The sequence below is a fragment of the Dendrobates tinctorius genome, unplaced genomic scaffold (genome assembly GCF_039654945.1).
Source record: "Dendrobates tinctorius isolate UK_male_01 unplaced genomic scaffold, ASM3965494v1 ptg000014l, whole genome shotgun sequence".
NCBI lineage: Eukaryota > Metazoa > Chordata > Amphibia > Anura > Dendrobatidae > Dendrobates > Dendrobates tinctorius.
This window is the reverse complement of record NW_027361682.1, coordinates 30,067,347-30,090,458: the sequence shown is the minus strand read 5'-3', so window position 1 is coordinate 30,090,458 and position 23,112 is coordinate 30,067,347. Positions and strand designations below refer to the sequence as shown.

The following is a 23,112-nucleotide window of genomic DNA, read 5'->3' as shown; positions in this document are numbered from 1 at the left end:
TGGTTGGTGAAGGGCCAGAGAGGGTGGGACATGCCCACCATTAAACCTGTATAGATGATGCAGGTCATGACCAGCTGATTTCATGTGATCAGTCATATGCCTGGAGAGATCTTCAAAATGTGATAATGTATACCCTGTATGTGCAGAAGGCTGGGTGTGTGTGAGTATGAATGCAGCAGAGCTGTGTGTGTACCAGAGCTGTGTGTATGTGAGCAGGTACTAAGATGCAGTAACAGGTCGGAGCAGAGCAAAGGGGTAACGTGGGGTTTAATTTAACAGGTATACTCCTCGCAGGGAGAAAACAGGGAAAACAGTATAAAGGAACACAGGGGGCGTAACTCAGGGGAAACGGTTGTGAAGAATAGGGTAGGAAGTCCAAGAATAGCAAACTTATCAGTCAGACGACTTCAGAATTCAGTTAGTTCAGGATGTGGACATTGGCACCAGAGCAGCGGTGCGTATGGGGTCCGGTATGGTCCTGGAAAAGATGGCGTCCTGGATCCTTGCGGCGGCGGTGATTCCTCATGGTCCGGTGTAGTCCTGTAAAAGATGACGTCTTGGCTCCTGGTGGCGACGGTGATTCCTCATGGTCTGGTCGGTTTGTCAGGATACGATGAGCCGGACAGAGCAGTTTTTCCTCCTGTCGGCGTACAGGGACAACAAGCGACTCGACTAATAAGGGAAACCCCTCACAGGGGGTGTCCCAATTTTCCAGTCGGTGCACGCGCGCACTGATGTCCTGACTGGGCGTCCTGTCACTCACGGTCAGCGTGGACCGGGTACGTCTTTGTCGGCAGACTTTGTTAGCAGCTTTTTGCCTCTGCTCGATTTGGCCCACTCTGGCAGTTGGTTTATTTGCAGAAGCCCTGACACTGCCTTCCTGCGCAATGCACGTTCCTGCGGCAACTAACTGATTTTCTGCGCGCTGTTGCCCTTTTACCTTAGCCACGCCCCCTACTCCTAGGTGTAGAGGTCGGTCTGGGGCCTTAAGCTTTCCCCGTGAAACCTGGGTGACAGCCCCGACAGTTCTGCATCCGTCACGGAGTAGGTAGGTCTGGTCCAGGTCTTCTCCTTACATTTATAGGAAGTATAGCAGAGCTGTGTGTGTGTATGTAATAGTGCTGGGTGTGTGTGTGTGCGCACGCATGAAGTGGAGCTGGGAGTGTGTGTGTGCACGCATGAAGTGGAGCTGGGAGTGTGTGCGCACGCATGAAGTGGAGCTGGGAGTGTGTGCGCACGCATGAAGTGGAGCTGGGTGTGTGTGTGTAGCAAAGAGGGGCGTGTTTGTCTGTATGTAGCAGAGAGGAGGGTGTTTGTGTGCATGCAGCGCTGACAAGACAAAAGTAGAAGTAACATCATTTCAGAAAAGGAACATTATATCAACAGAAAAATATGGTGGTGGTGGTATGACGGTATGGTCTGGGAATATTTTGCTGCTTCAGGACCTGGGAGACTTGTTGTGGTAAATGGAACCATGAATTCTGCTGTCTACCAAAAATTCCTGAAGGAGAATGTCCGGCCATCTGTTTGTGACCTCAAGTTGAAGCACACTTGGGTTATGTAGCAAGACAATGATCCAAAACACACCAGCAAGTCCACCTCTGAATGGCTTAAGAAAAACAAAATTAAGACTTTGGAGTGGTCTAGTCAAAGTCCTGACCTTAACCCCATAGAGATGCTATGGCATGACCTTAAAAAGACGGTTCATGCTCGAAAACCCTACAATGTGGCTAAATTACAACTATTCTGCAAAGATGAGTGGGATAAAATTCCTCCAGAGCGTTGTAAAAGACTCATTGCCAGTTATTGCAAATGCTTGATTGCAGTTGATACTGCTAAGTGTTGCCCAGCCAGGTATTAGGTTGAGGGGGCAATCACTTTTTCACACAGGACTCTGTAGGTTTGGATTTATTATTCCCTTAAAGGGAATCTGTCACCTTATTTTTCCCCTATGAGATGCGGCCACCGCCATCAGGGGCTTATCTACAGAATTCTGTAATGCTGTAGATAAGCCCCTGATGTAACCTGTAACCTGAAAGAGAAGAAAAACGAGAGTTATATTATACTCACCGGGGGAGGGCGGTCCGGTGGGTGTCGCGGTCCGTCGCCTCCCATCTTCTAGCGATGACGTCATCGTTCTTGCTTCCTGTCACGGCTTCTGCGCAGGCGTAATTCTCTGCCCTGTTGAGGGCAGAGTAAAGTACTGCAGTGCGCAGGCATCGGACCTCTCTGACCTTTCCTGGAGCCTGCGCACTGCAGTACTTTACTCTGTCCTCGAAAAATGAGGATGAATGAACTCATGGAGATCAACATCCAACACTGCGGAGACACCATCACATGTTGCAGTGATTCTAGAGCAAAGCCCCCATCCCTTATGGGAAATATGTAAAAATATGCAAAACACAAGCGGCGGAGACACCATCACATGTTTCTCAACGCAAGCAATGACTAGCCAGGTCTTTCCCCGGGAAGGAACAACCATGGGAAGGGCAGTCTCCAATGAAGGAAACCACCTATGCCAAAACATGGTATCCATCCACAGACAGACTGCGTTGAGAAACATGTGATGGTGTCTCCGCAGAGTTGGATGTTGATCTCCATGAGTTCATTCATCCTCATTTTTCACAGTCTTCTACTAGGCATTGCTCCTACTGGCCAATTTCCTACTCCACACTGATGAGGGGCAATACCCCGAAACAGCTGTCTGTGGATGGATACCATGTTTTGGCATAGGTGGTTTCCTTCACTGGAGACTGCCCTTCCCATGGTTGTTCCTTCCCGGGGAAAGACCTGGCTGGTCATTGCTTGTGTTGAGAAACATGTGATGGTGTCTCCGCCGCTTGTGTTTTGCATATTTTTACATATTTCCCATAAGGGATGGGGGCTTTACGCTAGAATCCCTGCGTTGAGAAACATGTGATGGTGTCTCCGCGGCTTGTGTTTTGCATATCTTTACTCTGTCCTCAACAGGGCAGAGAATTACAACTGCGCAGGAGCGCAACAGGAAGCAAGAAGGATGATGTCATTGCTAGAAGATGGGAGGCGCCGGACCGCGACACCCATCGGACCGAACGCTTTCAGGTTACATCAGGGGCTTATCTACAGCATTACAGAATGCTGTAGATAAGCCACTGATGGCGGTGGCCGCATCTCATAGGGGAAAAATGAGTTGACAGATTCCCTTAATAATAAAGACCTTTTCCACACAACTGTATATTTTTTATTTGCCTGGCATTGCTGGAATCCTACTGATCTGGAGAATCATATGACCAGCTTCCATTTTTTTTTTTTTTTTTTTAATTTCCCAATGAATGCCGCAAAAAAACCCCACAAAAAACAATGGTGAAATTGTTTTTCTATTCCCCTCATTTTCCAGTACATTATACAATAAAATGCGTTATATACTACAACTCTGCCGGGAATAAAAACAAGTCCACAAATGTCTGTGTCGACAGGAAAATATAAAAGTTATGATTATTGGAAGAATGGGAGGAAAATATGAAAGATAAAAATTGGCTGTGGTGGGGAAGGCTTAGAAACTTTCCCAGAGAACACACTGATTTCCATGGCTTTGTGAAAACTGGTTAGACAAAAACGCTGGAGGACTCATGGTGAAAGAAGCCCAGGTACGGAGCATGTCTGCCTGGTTTTTGCCGACACAACATAATGGCAATATCCTATAGTAACCTGAAGGGGGAGCCCTCATGGATATAAATTTATAGAGTTCCCATTACTACCAGCATCCATTAGCTCCCCCTAGTGGTGATTGCACACAGTCAGAATTATGCAGCTAAAAAGATCACCATCAGTCGTTAGAAAATCATTCTTCTAGGGTGGGACTGGTTCTCACTGAGACTCCACTGCTTAATGGAAGCCATTTTACAGTCAATGTGATTGTTCATGGGAAAAAACAAGGTCTCTGCCAGGAGGAAGAAACCCCATGATGTGAGAGTCAATCTTGCTCATCTTACCTGGGCAGTAGGAAATATGGGCACGGCAAACTGAAGTAAACCTTGTATCTGGATCTGCATGGTGGTCAGCGACTTCTGGAAGACATTCAGGGCCTGGAAGGAGGGATCGGTAAGTGCAATGTTTAGGCAGCTGTATAGTAACGTACCATCCGGGGTCGTACCTGCTGGAAGGGATTCTTCAGACTCTGGCTGCAGTACAAGTAATAATGGACGACTTCTGCAAAGACAGACACAATATATAGGCATCATGGGTGAGACATCCTCGCAACCATGTGTGGCCGCTCGGGAGGAGGACGCTACCTGCACTGATTTGATCTTGCGTCATGTTCATGATGAATTTGTCAGGTGCCACACAGAAATCACTGGTGCCCTACAAGACAAAGTATAAGGGGTTAATGCTAGCTTCAATTAGGGCAGTGCCCTCCAGGAAAGCTGAGCGCCAGCCAAAATGGCCACCATTAATACAAAGGGTTGAGCCAAAAGGGTGAGCTCATTTTTTACCAAAGAGAATGTCAAAGACAAAAGGAGTAAAACAATTTTGTTTTTCAATTTCAACTCACTTGGAGTTTTGTTCCAGTCTTCTTTCAGTATATTATATGGCAAAGTAAAGGGTGACATTCAAAGCTAGAACATGACCCGCAAAAAAAAGCCCTCATTATAAGGCTATAATAATGGAAAAATAAAAAAGTTATGGAAAAAGGAGGAAAAAAACAAAAGTGCAAAAATGAAAAACTGCTGTGGCGGGAAGGAGATAACAACGGTCTTACTGTAGCTATGCTTTGGTAAAAGGTGTGGTGAGCGCTTTAAGAGTCCATACTTGCTCACTGCATGTGGTGCACTCCTGTACATGGCGCAGAATCGATTTTCCCCGTGACCGGTGAGGTGTGCCACCTCCTAATGAGGAGCACTACTCGTTCCTACCTGCCTCTAATTTAGGTAAATCTCTTTTCAGCCTCATAACCATGAAGGCAAGAATCTAATCTGCAAATCGGGAACAAGCGGCAGGAAAAGGCCGAAGCTCGAGAAAACCAAGAGATTCAATTAGCAACGACTGGAGGAATCAGAGAAGGGCGAAAGCGGAGACCACAGGGCAAAGCAAGAACACGACCTCCATCACTGAGACATTAGATTCCCTCAGGGCAGCCGCAACCAACGCGCACTTCCGGGCACCTCCGAGCTGGGTGTCATGTTCCGGATTCACAATGTGACTGACTCTGTGAATCAGATCTTAGCCTAGAAGATCTTAGAAAGATCTTTAATGTAAAATTGTGAGAAAACGGAATCTTAATATCTTATTTATAGGCCGAGATACAGTCACTTGAAGTCACAGGCCCCAAAGCCTTAGGCTGCACTACTGATATTCTGGTGACATGTCCTCTTCTGATTCTCGGTTATGGAGAAGTTGTGTGGATTCAACTTTTCAAATAAAGTCTCCATGACAACTTGGCAGAAATCAGAAGGGGACATTAGAATCTCTCAGTAGTGCAGCCTCAGGCTTTAGATCTGCAGCTTCCATTGAACATATCTCAGTCTAGAAATAAGATATTTAAAAACGGTTTTCATATATATATATATATATATATATATATATATATATATATATATATATATATATATATATATATATTTTTTTTTTTTTAACGGGCACTGTAGGGGCTTTTTATTTTATTTTGTCTGGAAAACTTGCTTTTAGGGCAGATGCGTGGAATGAGAACTGAACAATCAAGCAGAGAACCAGACAGGCTTACAAACGCAAGATGTCCCGATTACAGGAGTGGCAAATTGAGCAATCTCTGGGGCCACAGTTTTCTACCCCGTAGTGTGGTGATATACCGTAATTTGGGAATTCATCTGCAATTTTATTTTGATGCTACATACAATTTTCCCTATATGGCAGTCTTATGAAGGCTGAATATGGCGGTAATGTTTTGGGACAATATAGCAGTATTATGTGGACAGCATTTGGAGGCTGCATATGATTTGGGCACTACACTAGGTTGTGTTATAAGCCAATTTATAATATAGTTTGTATAGTTTCTGCACTACATGGCAGTATTATGTATGCATTATTTAGATGCTGATTTGGGTACAATATGTTTGTATTTTGTATTGTAATTGACAATTGTTTTTACACTATATGGCTGCATTATGGCTTAGGCCTGTTTCACACTTACGTTTTTCCTGTCAGTTGCAATCCGTGAAAAAGGCGGAGAACGGATCCGTGTCCGTTGAGACACCAACGGGTGCCACTGGACCGTTGTTTTGACGGATGAGAGAGAGAAAAAATTATTTTTGCCGCTCCCAAAACGGCATTTCATGGTTAAAAGCTTCCAGGCGTGCGCAATTAAAAATAGCGGACCGTCAAGGCAAAAACACGTTGCATTGTCCGTCTCATCCGCCCGGGAGCCGCTAAAATCTTGGCGGATCTGTCAAAAAACGGGTGGGACGGACGACCGTCCGTCAAGATCCGCCACTATTGTAAGTCTATGGGGGAAAAATGGATCCGCCCCTTTTTTGGCGGATCCGTTTTTTTCTAAAATTGGCGGATTTTGACTGACGACAAAAAACGGAAGTGTGAAACAGGCCTTATATGAATGATAAATTGAGTACTAGAGTATATGGTTGCGTTATGACAGTTGTATATGACCATTTTGTGTCTGCATTATGTGGGTATTTGGATGCTGCATATGATTTGGGCATTACTTAGTTTTATTATGAGGGACGTATATGGCAGTATTATATTCTGCACATTTGCATATGCATTTAGCACTATAAGAATGTATATACCAATAATCTTTTTGGGACTATATGACAGTATTATGGGAGAAGTATTTGGATGCTGCATATGATTTGGGAACTATATGGTTGTATAGTGGAGGGATGTAATTTCTGGGATGCATTATGTGGGTATAATTTGGACAGGGCATAACACTTAGCCACTACAAGGTTTTATTAAAATGGAACATACGTGAGAAAAATTTTTCACTATATGGCTGCATTCTATGGGTATTATTTAAATGCTGTGCATCATTTTGGCACTAAAAGTTGTATAAGAAGGCTTTATGTGGAAGTTTTGCTTTGGACTATATAGGCGGTAACATATTTGAATGGTGAATATGAGTTGGGCATTATCTGGTTATGATATAGGGGCTGTATATGGCGGCATTATGTGGACATTATTTGGATGCTACAAATGATTTCAGTATTATATGGTTGTATATGGCAGAATTCTATTTGGATTTTGGTTACAGCATAGGAAATGGTGGTATTATAAGGTTTGTATATGGCAATATTATATGGTTTAAAATTAAAAGAAAAAAAAGGTAAAAAAAAAAAATAAAAGTGTGAGTGCTTGCTTTGCCCACTTTTTAAAGCACCACTATTATGTTCCTATATGACAGGCACTTGTGGGCATTTTACAGAGGCCGCTACATGGGAAGGTCACCATGCTCTAATCAGTTAATTGATAATCTAACTAATGTGTTACCAGCTCAAGGTTTTATGTGCAATCAATACATCTCACCCAGATGGTCCTCGCTGTCTCCAGAGGGGGAGCATGACACACGTGGTGGCTCATTACGGCTATGAAGGCTTCTGATGTGTGGCTCTGAGGTGACATGATCCACTTAGGAATGCGGGAGAAAGATGATGCCCCAGATGGGGCCAAAAGTAAATCTTATTTATCTACTTGCAGCCTTATATATCAAAATCGCAAAGATTGATGAGTGCAATAGACTGAGGTCACCTGTAGTTTATCGGACATATGGGGGGCGCTCTGCACTGTATATACATGTGTCCAACAAGGGAAAAATATATTGCCTTACATTGGCCTTGTAGGTCACATTACACTCTGCCACTCATGCCGGCGGCTCTTCATTCAGGATTTCAGAAACTGACAACCTGATGGGTTCTCTTGTGTAACGTTGTGTAGAGTATAGCGATAAAGGGGTGATCGACGAAAAGTGTTCAGAAACCGGGGATCATGAAAATGCAAAAAAACTCATCTACAAAAGGGTCAGACGAGGATGGGAAGAATCGCTAATGAAGGTGATCAGAGATGGATATGAAAAATTGATCTGATGAAATCAGTTAGAGGAGGATTTGAAGAATATTTCTGATGAAAGGGGTCAGAAGAAGATGTGAAGAATCGTTCTGATTCTGGAATCAGAGGATGTAAAAAACTATTCTGGTGAAAGTGGGCAGAGGAGGATGTGAAGAATCGTGATGAAAGGGATCAGAGAAGGATTTGAAGAATCGGTGAGCTGAAAGTGGTTAGAGAGGGAAATGAGAAATCATTGTGAAGAAAGGGGTCTGAAGAGGATGTGAAGAATTGTTCTGATGAAGCGAGGCAGAGGATGATATGAAGAATTGTTGCACTGAAAAGGGTCAGAGGAGGATGTGAAGAATTGTTCTGATGGTACGGGTCAGAGGATGTGAAGAATTGTTCTGACGAAAGGGCTTAGACGATGATGTGAAGAATCGTTATAATGACATAGGTCAGAAGAGGATGAGATTCACATCCTTATACTAATTTTTTGCTGAAGTGCACTTTGAATTTATGCCCACTCTTCCTTGCAGTAGTGCCCCAAATCTATAAGATTACGAGAGCATCTTCCTCTGTACAGCGCCCTCTTCAGGGCAGCCCACAGATTATCAATTGGATTCAGGTCTGGGCTCATTCCAAAACTTTCATCTGCTGGAGAAGTCATTCTTTTGTTGATTTGCAGGTAGGCTAAGGGTCGTTGTGCTAAAAGGTGAAATTCCTTTTCTGCTTGTTAGCAGAGGCCGGAAGGTTTTGTTACAACTATTCATAATTTACTCTAACGTGACTAATGCCCCAGCTGCCGAAAAACTGCCCTTAAGTATAACGCAGTCTGCACCATGCTTCACTGTGGGTATGGTGTTCTTTTGGTGATGCAAAGTGTTGGATCTGCTTCAAACATACCTTTTGGAATTATGGCCCAAGAGTTCAACCTTGGTCTCATCAAATTCTTGACAGACTTGATGTAAATTTTGGCAAAGCATAGCCAGGCCTGGATGTTTTCTTAGTAAGAAAAAGCTTCCGTCTTGCCACCGTACCTCATAGGCCAGACATATGAAGAATATATGAGATTGCAGTCGCATTTAATACACAACCAGTACTTGCCAGAAATTCCTGCAGCTACTTTAGTGTTGCTGTAGGCTTCATGGCCGCCTCCCGAACCAATCCAGTTGTAGATAATGTCACAGTTATGCCAAATTTAAACTATTTCTTAATGTATTCAGCGGTCCATGGGTTAGCTAATGCTTTGGAAGAATGTATTTTTTACCCTTCTCCTTACTGATAACTTTCAACAATGAGATCCCTTTGCTGTGTTGTAAGCTGTTTACGGACCATGGCTTTTGATGTAAAATTCAACTAAGAAAATGTCAGGAAAATCCTGCTAGAACAGCTAATTTTTATATGGGGCTAATCAGAAACACTGTAAATGATTCCAGCAGTGTATGGACTACTATGAAATAAACTTTTCATTACATGACAAAACCTGGCATTTTAACAGTGGTGTGTAGACTTTTTATATCCATTGTATGTACAACAAACAATTATATATAACAGAAAAAAAGACTGCCAGTTTCTATTAGCCTTGTCTTCCATAATCCCAAAGACAAAATCAAGGACCTCAACTGAGTGATGGACTGGAATTAAATGGACGCTTACAATTCCCCAGAGAGGACAAAGTGATTCTCCCATAATAGCTGCTGACCTTTCACCACCCTGGGAAGGAGCAGATGAATCTGGGGGGAGCCGATACCAGGGAGACATCCGAGTGATGAAGTTAAAGGGAATGTATCATCAGAAAATTACTTTTTTTATATCAGGTTTTTTTGTTATATTTTCTTTCATTATTTTCACATTATGATCCCTCTCTATCTAAATATAGAGAGAATTAAAAAAAACTAAATTAGAACTCTTGACATTTCCGAATTGGCCACACTTTGTTACATATAAAATCCTTAGATAGGATGTAAAACGTTAGTTACTAGGGGGGTTTAAATCCCATAAAAAACAACTGCTGTCACCCTCCTGGATCCAGCGCAGATCACACAAGCATCTTTTGCCAGCACAAGCCCTTTAAGCGAGAGTAATTCCGGACTATTGGACTCTCCAGTTTATGAGATTCCTGATGATCTGGGATTAATCTTGCTTGTTTTTTTTTTTTGCACAGGATTCTCAGATGTGTACGGTCTGGGCCAAAATATCCAACATTTTACACTTTACTGCAGCATATAAATGATCAAAAGCAAAAATCTGCTACCGAAAACATTTAAAAAGACTAAAAAATGTTAACTTACCACCGCGGATGACGTATCCAAAGCTAAGGATGCCCAGCTTAATATTACAGTTATCAGCCCAAAACTTAACATCCTAAAAAGCAAAGAAAAAAAACAAAAAACAAAAAAACAGCATTACTATATATCTTTCCCAATAAACTGTCTACTCAGAGGCTTGGACTTCTGCTCTGCTTCTCCACCAAGCTTTACACTGCAGCTCTGTCTGTCCAGATTGGCTGTGGTGTACAAACCCTCCCTCCAGGAAGTCATCCCATGCAGAGCAGATTTCCCCCTGTTGGTCAGAACAGAGTAAGGCTGTGGCTACACGGCGATTTGGCTGCGGTACAGATCATGCATTGAAAGATCACCGTAAGCTGCTGCGACCTCGACAAGCAAAGAATTGAACTGGTTCTGACTTTTTGAGACTTCCTTGTTGCGGTCATGGCATCTGCATTATGCTACTATTCAAAAGGTTGTAGCAGATTAAAATGACAGAGCGCCACTCCTGTCCATGTGAGGTATTGCAGCCCCGTCCATTTAAAGGGGTTTTCCACGATTAGAAAACTTGGCTGCTTTCTTCCAAAAATATCATACCTATTCATGGGTTCTATCCGCTATTACAGCTCAGCTCTGTTACAGCAAATGGGGCTGAGCTGCAGTATCACACACATCCTGTGCACTGGTGTGGCACTGTTTTGAAGAAAAAAAAAAAAAAAAAAAAGCAGGCATGTTTTCTAGGGGGATGGGACGCACTAAAAATCATGGATGAGAGCAGCACTGTATTTGGAAGAAAGTAGCCATGTTTTTTCTTAAAGCCATACAAACCCTTTAAGTAGTCTAGTAGTGCAAAATGCGTCAGCTTTCCAGAATGTGAGTTTTAATGGGGGAAAGTGGGTTTCTTTGTGTAGTACTCGGGTCAGGCAGCTGCACAACACATGCTATCTGAGAGGTCCGAGTCCACCCTGTCCGCTCCGCTGCTTTATTATTCATGTGCACTGCAGATCTCAGGCTCCTCCGCCTCTAATTGCTATCTCTCTGCATCCCAAATAAGAATATCCAAAATCAATGGGTGCAGCAGAGAGAGCAGGAGGCAGCGATACATAGGAGCTTGTAATGAGAAACTCCCAGGAGCATCCCTGGAGCAGATGGAAACCAGCAAACTCTTTATCTGCTCCTTCTTCCCTCCCCGAGACACTAAAGGCTTCCAGGATTCCTCTATAACAAGGCAATTATCATCATACAAGCTGCCGGCCCACGTCTTAACCATCACACATTACGGGGCAGGCGGGCTTAACAAGTCTTATTATAATGAGCTGTGATATCTAATTTTAGATGCGCTATAAATTTGATTATAGACCTACTTCAGTGGAGAAGGACATAAAAGCCGCTCCACTGGTAGGAAACTATCTAAGAAAATCCAACAATGGCAACACAGCGCTCTATGGGTTGTGTGCGGTATGACCCCACAGTTCCATTGAAGAGAATTGGCTGCGCTGCAATACCGCACACAACCTGGTGAGGCACTGTTTTTACTAAAATTCATAATTTCGACATGAAACATTACTCTTATCATGCGCCAAAGGCAAGCAAATGTCATACTGGTACAAGAGAAGGAGCTTTATTTTTGCCTCCTTTATTGATCGCTAAAGAGGACTTGACACCAAGTCAAAAGTGGCCAGATGTTTGCTCTAGTCCTATTCCTGGTGCTTCCCTGAGTATTCTGTCATTTGTTGTTTTTTCTTTTTTATATCCACCATACAGTTCCAGAAATATTGGCCTTTTTAATTAGTACTAATTTTTATAGTCTTTACTAGTTGGGTATGGCTCCTCTGGGGCGTGTCTTTAGATACTCTGCATAATCACACTGACACACCTCCTGCATAACCATACAAATGAGCACTAAAAAAAACAGACCATATCTCGGGAACCATCTGATAGATTTAAAAAAATAAACTAAATGAATGCTCAGGGAAGCAGCGGGAGTAAAATAGGAGGAAAACAGGTTTTCCTTCAACCACTCTTAAAGGTTCTTTGTCCCGTATGTGGCTCACGGATCTATAATATGGTCATACTGAAGATCCATAATATGGCATCTAGTATGAGTCTATACTGAACTTTTAAAGGGATTTACTCAGTCTAAACAGCATACCGCTATAAATGTCTCAAAAGTCCACTACAATGGTCACCGCTTTTCAAAAGAATGTCCAAAACACTGACCAGCCAACGGCCCTACAGAAGCATACAAGTGATATGGGAGATAGAAACTGCTATATCAATTTACGTGAACTGAAAATTGGTGACCTCCTTGAGTCTATTGCCCACTTGATCCCCAAGTCAAAACGACCAGCCCCCTAAAAGCACCAACGCTGTATCACATCCAACACGGTGACGGCACCAACAGAACATCTTCCTACACGAATTCTCTTCTCCATATCCTATCAGATCTCTCTCTTGAGGCACCATGGCCAGATGAGGAGCACAGAGTCCTCTACTAAATTAACCTTCCTAATTGGGCCATACTAAATGGAAGAGGTTGGTGGCCACTCAAACACACTCCGAAACTTAATTCAATGTAAGAAAAAGACAAATTGTGTTATGTTCCATCCGATGCCACATTCATAGATGACAACAGTTCCAATTTTGGGGGATAATTCAGAGATTTGACAAGAAAAAGGGGTTGGGTTATGCAAACCCAGCCCAAAAGTGGGCAGGCTGCAAGTACCTTACAGAGGCTTTATATGGAGGCACAGGTTGCCTACCAAAATATAATCACTAACCAATTAGAAAGTTTTTGAGAAACGTAAAGAACCAAAAGTACCTATGTGGCATTTGCGCCAACATAGGCAAACATACAAACTCTATGTAGATGTAGCCTAAACTATGGAAGACGGCCATGCTTACCACCGATCAACATCAAAAATGTCACCAAAGGAGATAGGGTAGCTTTTACAAATTGGCCTATCGTAACATCAATGCCATATACCATCTGGGCCAAAAATTATAATGATGCCCCTATCCTGGCCAATATGGCATGATTTGTTGCAGGTAACAATGAGCTCTGTCAGGCTATGTGCTCACGTAGCGTTTTATTCCGGACACTTAGGCTGTGTGCCCACGTAGCGATTTTTAAGCGTTTTTGACGCGATTTTCGGCGCGAAAACGCTGCGAAAACTTTTAAAAATCATGTACAGAATGCCCCCCATGCATTCCTATGGCATTCCGCACATGCTGTGCTAATGCTGCGCTTTTTTCCGTGGCGGAATCTCATTGCGGAAAAAATTGCAGCATGGTCATTCTTTTGTGCGGAATCGCAAAGAATTGCCGCGATTCCGCACCCATAGGAATGCATGAGAATCGCTTACTTCCCGCATGTGGCTATGCCCACCATGCGGGAAGTTAAGCGTCTCATGTGCACTTGGTACCCACGGTGTGGAGGAGAGGAGACTGTCCTCCGGTTTTTAGTGTCCGGAATAAAACGCTACGTGGGCACATAGCCTAAAAACCGGACTCCTTCCCAGAAAAATCGCGCGTTTTTTTCCGCGTGATTTCACCGCGATTATGATTGCGATTTTGCCGCAATTTTCGCATGCGATATTCAAGCACTTTCCAAGCGATTTGAAGCATCGCTTGGAAAGTGATTGACAGGTTGGTCACACTCGTCAAACATAGTGTTTGACAAGTGTGAGCAGCTTTTTACTATTGAGGCCGCCTATGCGGCATCAATAGTAAAAGAAAGAATGTTAAAAATAATAAAAAAATAAAAAATCGGGGTATATTTACCTTCCGACGTCCCGCGCTGCCATCCCGGGCCTCAGCGTTCCCAGTAATGCCTTGCGAGACCTGTGATGACGTTGGTCTCGCGTTACTATAGGGATCACGCGAGACCACGTCATCACAGGACCTTGCTGCAAGGCATTACTGGGAACGCTGTGGTCGAGAATGCAGCACGGGATGTCGGAAGGTAAATATACCCCGATTTTTTATTTTTTATTCTTTTTTTACAGGGGTATGGTACCCAGGGCCTGGAGGACAGTCTCCTCTCCTCCACACCGTGGGTACCAAGCGCACATGAGACGCTTAACTTCCCGCATGGTGGGCATAGCCACATGCGGGAAGTAAGCGATTCTCATGCATACCTATGGGTGCGGAATTGCGGCAATTCTTTGCGATTCCGCACAAAAGAATGACCATGCTGCGATTTTTTCCGCGATGCCATTCCGCCGCGGAAAAAAGCGCAGCATTAGCACAGCATGTGCGGAATGCCATAGGAATGCATGGGGGGCGTTCTGTACACGATTTTTAAACGTTTTCGCGCCGAAAATCGCGGCAAAAACGCTTAAAAATCGCTACGTGGGCACACAGCCTCAAAGTTTTTGTGTTACATATGTTTAAAACATTGCTTTTTTTTCATACCACAATTTTTATTAAAAAGTAAAAATAAGCAATCTTGCAATTTTCACTTTGGCTACTGGGGCTTTTCTTGACATATACTTCCTGTTTTGTCAGGAAGAGCTTTCAGCAGTCTCATTATCATCCGAGACAGGACCACAATGACCATGACAGATACCGCCTCTATACACAGCTGATAACACAGGAGCCACTAATCACAATCGGTTATATAACAGCTGACCCTGCTTACTCTCCCTCCCTTTACACGCTCATTAGATGCTTCAATATAAAATGATAGACTTTTCATTGAAGCTAACGTACATTTATTGTTTCCTGAAACAACAGGATGTTAGAATTTTAAAAAAGCCCCACTGGCTGATGTGAAAATGGCAAGATTTCTATCTATAAGTTTTAATAGATTGTGATATGAAAATAAAAGTACTGCCAAAAAAATACATATGACACTGAAACCTGATTTAAACAGTAGGTCATATCCTGATTATAACGTCCCTTTAAGTAACAGGGAAGACAGTGGAGACTTGTTTTTCGGTGGTGACTATCCTCCGTCCACAATAACAACATATAACTCCAGACAGATGGAAAGAGTATGCACTGATCCTTTTACTGCTGATTTTCCAATAATTAGAAAACCACAGTGTCTTACTGACTACATCCCTTTTATTAGAAACCGCAAATGATTAGAAAAAAACAAGGCAGATTTCTTGCAGAAACAGTTCACAGTTTTACATGGTATTGTAGCTATATTCCATTAATTTCAAGAAAGCTTAGTGGCAAAACTAGGCACAATCTTTGGACAGGTATGGCTCAGTTTTTCTAAGCCACCATGTTTTTCTAAACTTGGAAAATCCTCTTTAAAAAGGCCTTCTCCAATGGCATCGGGTACAACACAACCAAATGCAACAGACCTCCATTATGTCCCAAAACACCTATTCTAATACACTCCTTGTCGAGTAATGTAGGTAAAACTTTAAGATAGGCTATCCAGGTGTGATTTGTGGAAGACCGTTGATCAGCAGATCGAAGCAGCAGAGACCCTCAATGGAGCACCACAGTGACATTCATACGCATGTGGCTGCATCTGGTACTGCAGTTTATCCCGTGGTTCCTTCTCCAATGTATAAAGACCATGAAAGAGCGAAGGAGGATACAGAATATTAGACATGTCTGTGGCTTTCTCAATTACAGTCCATGGGATTTTTGGAAGTAGGTGGTGGCCAATAGATGGGTGCTGTTTAAGGAGTGAAGAAGCAGACCAGGAACCAGGAGGTCCAGGATTAACATGACTAAGTCTTGCCAGTATTGGAGAGTTATATTCTGCACTTACGTAACGAGGAGACACTTGGAACGCTTGGCCAGTCCCAAACACGTCACCAGACAGATGACCAAGTCAAAGATGAATAGAAATAGGTAAGAAAGCCATCTGAAATAGATAGAAAAAACTCTGTATGGTAACACAGAATGCCGGATAACCCCCTCAGTTCTGATTTGGGAGCTGTGTGTTATCCCTTCTAATCTGATACTAGTATCTGTATATCCTTTTCAGCTGGATACCAGGCACTGTACACAGTTCCACCCTATCAAGCCGGATTCTAAAAGCTGTATATCTTTTAAAACTGGACGCCATCCACACTATAAAGCCCTGCCCACACAACTCTCGCTCAAGGAGCTGTGTGTCCTTTTCAGCTGGATGTCAGACAGTATCAGCTCCAACCCTTCAATTTTGATCCTAACATCTGTACATCCTTCATAGCTGGATGCCATTCCTGGAATACAGCTCCGTAACCCAATTCTGGTTCTAGCATCTGTAAGTCCCAAGTCCTTTTCAGCTGGATGCCAGTCACTGTATAGAGGTGTGACCCCTCAACTCTGGTTTTAGCTGAGGTATGTCCTTTTCATCTGAATGCCAGGCAGAGTATACAGGTCTGACAGACCTAATTCTTGGGGAACTGTATGTCCTTTTCAGCTGAATGCTAGGTACAGAATACTTTCAACCCTGATTCTAGAAGCTGTATGTCCTTTTCAGCTGGAGGCCAGTATATAGAATATATCCTCTATGTAGGGGAATATATCTTATCATATATAAACACATGTTGTCACAACTTTCTGTTGTTCTTTTGTTCTAAAATTCCCTATTTTTTAATATATCTGCTTGCTTTCAGTGAATAGAAGTACTAGGGATCATTCAGACAAAGCATTTGGGGTGGGGTTCTTGGGGAGCCTAGAATCCCCCTTTGTCCAGGGCTATACTTACCTGTAATACTCGATGACTCTGGCCTCCTGGGCAATCATGGAAAGGTTGCCACTCGTCACCTGCCAGTTTGGCAATGTGTTGAGCTGACTGACGACGTTATTGGCCATGATCTGCATGAATCGCAGGGTCTGGATGTAATCTCCATGTGCTGCAAATATCTCGTTGAGACGCAACAGGTGCCGATCCAGATCTTCCTTCATCCTGAAGCTGGTGCCAGACACCTGTTGGAAAGTCAGAAACCCCTAAACAATGGTGCAGTGTGTCATCAAGCTCAGCTGTTGCATACAAGTACATGTCAAAAAATTAGGTTTAGGACCAAAATTATCCAAATAATTATGTTTACCCTTAGAACAGCGCCACACATGACTGAGGTTGTGACTTATACTGCAGCTCAGTCCAATTTGTGTGTATGGGACTGGATTGCAGTACCAGATTGAGCCACAACTTTATGTATGGTGCTGTGCCTAAACAGTCGTATAATATGAACCAATCGGATATCTCCGTCCTGCCTCACTGAAAGAATGGGAGGCTGCAGCTGCATCTCCCTCCTCTCCCCATAGAGCGGTACAGGCTGCTAAGATTCCAGGATTATGCCAATTCCCAATCATCAGATAGATAACCTGTATTAAGAAAAAAAAATGGATCGCTACAAAACCTAAAAATCATAAATTTCTGGTGAAAAGAAGCCTGACACACGAGGTGAAGGACAGAAATATGCCAGTTATATAGGCTTCTCTGGCCAAAGGCATGGATATATTCACTCCCTCCTCTTGCCAACTGTGAGTGGGTAATTCACAGGCTGCAGCAACTGAAACATCCCCAGGGGTTGGGGGATTAACGTCTGACGGGCAAGAAAGCAGCAATGGGGGAGGGAGCCAAGATGCCCAGCTGTTGGTTAAAAGTCGCGGGCACAATAGAGAGACAGAGAAGGTGGGGGTGGAGGTGCAGTCTGGAGAGCGAGGAAATGAAAAGTGAGGACGACGAACCGCAGACTAACAGGTTCTGCGCTGTACATCCTTGTGCACAGGAATAAAGAGGCGCCGCACTGAGACCGGCGGTACAATGGGTCCGTCAGCAAACACAAAGTGCGAGGTCTGATGCCGCAAGCGACACTCACTGGAGGCACCGCTTGAGCGAAAGCCTGTAATGTACCGATACATAACAGTATCCATGTACCCGGTCTGATCATTCTCCACCGTATCCATACACCCGTGTAACCCTGTACAGATCCAATCTCTGTCTCTCTATGGTGTCTAATCACTTTCTCTCTACACGATATCTAATCTCTCTACAGTATCTAATCACTCTGTAGTATTTAATATCATTACAGTATCATATCTCTACAGTAGATGAACTCAATAGTATCTACTCTCTCTGTATTTAATATCATGACAGTAATCTCTGTATAGTATCTACAGTATCTTATTTTTCTCTAAAATATATCTACACTAGCTAATCTCTCTCTACAGTATCTAATATCTCTCTCTAAAATACACTGCTCAAAAACTAAAGTGAACACTTAACACAAGTCCATCACTCTTCTGTGAAATCAAATTGTCCAACACACCGATTGTGGATCAATTTCTACTGCAGTTGTGCAAATGGAACAGTCAACAGGTAGAAATGATAGGCAATTAGCAAGACAACCCCTATAAACGAGTGGTTCTGCAGGGGATGACCACAGACTAATTCTCTGTTCTCATCTTTTTTGCCCATTTTAGTCACTTTTGTATTTCATCATTGCTCTGATCCCTAGCGGTACTGTACTTTAGCATGAGGCTGAGTCTACAACCCACAGATGTTGCTCAGGTAGTGCAGCTCATCCAGGTTGGCACATCAATGCGAGCTGTGGCAAGAAGGGTCGCTGTGCCTGTCAGCACAGTGTCCAACGCCTAGAGCAGATAAAGAACAAGGAGACAGGCCAGTACACACCAGGAAACGTGGAGGGGGCCATAGGAGAGCAACAACCCAGCAGCAGGACCGCTACCTCCTCCTTTGTGCAAGGAGGAACAGGAGAAGCAGAGCCACAGCCCTGCAAAATGACCTCCAGCAGGCCACTACCATCCATGTCAAACTGTCAGTAACAGACTACATGAAGATGGAATGAGGGCCCGACGTCAACAAGTGGGTGCTGTGTTTTCAACCCAACATCGTTCAGGGAGATTACCATTTGCCAGAGAACACAAAGACTGGCAGTTTCGATACTGGTGCCCTGTGCTCTTCATGGATGAGAGTAGGTTCACACTGAGCACATGTGACAGACATGACAAGAGTCTGGAGACGCCGTGGAGAATGTTCTGATGCCTACAACACCCTACAGTATGACTGGTTTGGTAGTAGGTCAGTATTGGTGTGGGGAAGCATTTCTCTGGAGGGCCGCACATCCCTCCATGTACTAGACAGAGGTACCCTAACTGCCATTAGGTACCGGGATGAGATCCTCAAGTAGTTAGTAAACAGACATGTCAGAAAAGCAGGGAAAGGGTGTGCTCCAACTGACTGGACTGGAGCTTAGCTGCAATACCAGACTTGTCCACGGGAGAGTAGGGGCGCTATTTATTTATTTTTTCAAATCTCATGAATCGCTTTAAGAATAAATGTCTCCCCGTCTTTAAAGCTTCTCACATTCGTCCCCGGGTCTCTCCTCTTAGACAGATGGCTCCGAACAGACCACTCAACGCTTTGCAACAGATTCTGTCTCTCCGTTAGTCACAGTCCGTAGGAATTTCACAGAAGTTGAGTTCAGCTATTGTGCTCCTCGTTCTCTGCTGCATTTCCAGTCACAGCTGCCAGTATCACTCATTTCCGCCAGGCGCAAAATAAAAAAAAAAATTACAAAACAACACATGGACAAAAGCGACACATATGCCTTCTCCACAATTTACGGCCAGCGCTTACCAGAGGCACATATTTATTTTTTGGCACTCACCAGGTTGTCAATTCCAGCGAGGGTGTGATTGGCATCGTCCAGAGAGTACGTCAGCTGGTAGACGCCATCATTGGTCTCGCTGTTGCCATAGAAACCGATGCCAACTGCAGCACTGCAAAACACAAGCGGGGGTTGTCAATATTAATTCCTGGGGTCCAACAATATAGTTTTTATTATTAATTAGAGACAATTATCACATACAAAAAAATTTAAAGAGAAGGTGAATTATGGTTTAATGGCCTTTACAATCAAATGCCCATGACTAGGGACACTGACAAGGAGCAATTATAGAATAATAGGGCATCGCAGCTTGGCCATTTCAAGCCATAAAGTGAAAACTTTCTTAAATTCCTATGTACAGTAACTATTTGTGCTCCAGACACAGAAGACTAAACGACTTTTTGAAACAAGACACAGGAAAAAGTTACTGTCACACGAGAAGCCACTCCCTGTCCCACGAGGAGGCGGCTACCTCCTGTCCCACGAGGAGGCGGCTACCTCCTGTCCCACGAGGAGGCGGCTACATCCTGTCCCACGAGAAGGCGGCTACCTCCTGTCCCACGAGAAGGCGGCTACCTCCTGTCCCACGAGAAGGCGGCTACCTCCTGTCCCACGAGAAGGCGGCTACCTCCTGTCCCACGAGGAGGCGGCTACCTCCTGTCCCACGAGAAGGCGGCTACCTCCTGTCCCACGAGAAGGCGGCTACCTCCTGTCCCACGAGAAGGCGGCTACCTCCTGTCCCACGAGAAGGCGGCTACCTCCTGTCCCACGAGAAGGCGGCTACCTCCTGTCCCACGAGAAGGCGGCTACCTCCTGTCCCACGAGAAGGCGGCTACCTCCTGTCCCACGAGAAGGCGGCTACCTCCTGTCCCACGAGAAGGCAGCTACCTCCTGACCCACGAGAAGGCGGCTACCTCCTGACCCACGAGAAGGCGGCTACCTCCTGACCCACGAGAAGGCGGCTACCTCCTGACCCACGAGAAGGCGGCTACCTCCTGTCCCACGAGAAGGCGGCTACCTCCTGTCCCACGAGAAGGCGGCTACCTCCTGACCCACGAGAAGGCGGCTACCTCCTGACCCACGAGAAGGCGGCTACCTCCTGTCCCACGAGAAGGCGGCTACCTCCTGACCCACGAGGAGGCGGCTACCTCCTGTCCCACGAGAAGGCGGCTACCTCCTGCTGCACAAGACACTAATGGGAGGTTACTTCCAGTCAGAAAAGACACAAACCGATGCTACTTCCTGTCACACAAGGAGCTACTTCCTGCCACACAAGAAAAAGCTACTGTTACACCAGACTCAAGAAAGTGCTTTTATCTACAAAATGGCCATGTGCCTCGCTTGTATTGTATTGTTTAAGATTATTGTACTTGTTTTTATGTATACCCCTCCTCACATGTAAAGCGCCATGGAATAAATGGCGCTAGAACAATAAATAATAATAATAATAATAATAATAATAATAATAGGGACTATATGGCCCAGCTAACAGTTACCCATAGATGTCAGTTTTCTTCCTTTTGGAGTAGAGCTAATCTGCTTACCTTTTTCGCTTAAGTCTCCATACACACCTTGATTTTTACAATGAGATCCAGCGTCCATCTTTTGAGGACATCATTTTTGCTGTTTTTTACTTAAGTGTAAATATTTGGAGCTAAAGTTTTTTTTTTTTTTGCAAATGGGTTTCAATACAAATTTTGACTGTTACAGCCTGATTGCTATCCTGCACATTCAACTTTGATGTTGTCTGTGGTCATGAATCAGCTAAGAGCTCAGGAAAAAAAAAAAAAAGGAGATAAAACAAATACAAATGCCTTGAGAAACGGTTATAATGCGCTCGCTTGCATATCCTCAGTTAGCTCATTCTGTAGCCTCACAGAGGCCATAGAAGGCAAACGATGCTAAATTTTTAATGAAGCCCAATTGCAAAAATGACTTTTAGCCTCAAATAAATGCAATTAGATAAAACAGACCTAAAAGGTGGACAACCCATTGTAATTGAATCTCACCCACCCGGCTAACAAGTACTGATGAAAGAGCAAGAACTCCGAGCGAATCACAAGTTTACACAGCAGATACCAATAGGTGACACTAAAGAGACAGTTTTCTTCCCAATTTGCATACTTTCTTCCCATGAAGCATTGCTTCAGCTGGATCTCCTTAATAAGAAACTAGTACCCTCCAGAACTATGCATGCAATGCATGGCAAAGTAGATGTAAGCATGGTCTGGAGAGTGGGCCACGCTACCCCAAGCGGGCCGTACTTTACATAATGGAAACCTATCATATTCCCTTGCGGAAACAGGTATTGGATCTTCCCCTTCTCTCCTGCCTGTCCTGCTCAGGCGCTGCCTAAATAATTGTGCCCTCAGTGAGTCTTTTGTATAGCAGGAGATAACGTGCGCTGCTATTTTAAGGCATGGCTGCTAAAATCCGCCCTGAGGTTTTGTTATATAAAGAGCTCCTTCTGACAGCCCATTTTACAGGCTCAGAGCTGAACTCTCCCACCCTCCCCTTCCCCGACTGATACATGCCTGACATCTCTTAAGTGACAATCAATGGCACAGATTCATTTTGAGTAAAAATGGTTCATCAACAGCGCAATGTGAAGAAAAAGGAGATGGACACTGTAAAAGTAGAATATCTGATGATCCTTCTCACATAGGATCACCCATATCTGCGCTCTGAAATCCAAGGAACGGGAATATTAATTTTACTTTTTTTTTTTTTTCATTTTTAGTTGCAGGTAATCAAATTTACCCGTAACCCACGATGTAAGTTTCTGATCTTTTTAGATGCCATTTTTTTGTACAATATTTACTTTTTCCATTTTATTAATTTATTTATATTTAAATGCATCTAGTTGGAGCTAAAAATCATTTCTGCAATTTGCCTTCTCTAGCCCATTGTATGCACTTTTGCTCGCTGTAGAATGAGTTAACCGAGAATTCGTAAGTGAGCTTTTTCTGACAGGAGAGTTTGTAACTCTTATGTGGCTTTTTTTTTTTTTGTCACCTCTTCTCAGCTTATTTATGACCATAGACCACATCAAAGTTGAATGTGCAGAAAAACAAAGCAAACATGCATTTAAAATTTTATGTATGGATAGGTCTGTACTGTTTGTAGTTATGTAATATATTTAAAGCTTTATAGTCCATATATTTACATGGTCTGTTTATATACAAATATAACATTGTATATTAATACACTGCTCAAAAAAATAAAGGGAACACTCAAAT

General features: G+C 43.6%; 1 protein-coding gene across 1 annotated transcript in view; it reads right to left on the bottom strand.

Moving 5' to 3' along the window:
- TTYH2 (tweety family member 2) overlaps positions 1 to 23,112 on the bottom strand; it is a 112,397-nt gene that overhangs the window by 6,758 nt on the left and 82,527 nt on the right. The window contains exons 3-9 of the mRNA XM_073560373.1: positions 19,874 to 19,985; positions 16,945 to 17,165; positions 16,018 to 16,113; positions 10,305 to 10,377; positions 4,272 to 4,341; positions 4,133 to 4,188; positions 3,972 to 4,064 (exon numbers count right to left, since the gene is read on the bottom strand). Of these exons, the coding sequence (XP_073416474.1) occupies positions 3,972 to 4,064; positions 4,133 to 4,188; positions 4,272 to 4,341; positions 10,305 to 10,377; positions 16,018 to 16,113; positions 16,945 to 17,165; positions 19,874 to 19,985 (721 nt within the window). The remainder of the gene's footprint in view (positions 1 to 3,971; positions 4,065 to 4,132; positions 4,189 to 4,271; positions 4,342 to 10,304; positions 10,378 to 16,017; positions 16,114 to 16,944; positions 17,166 to 19,873; positions 19,986 to 23,112) is intronic.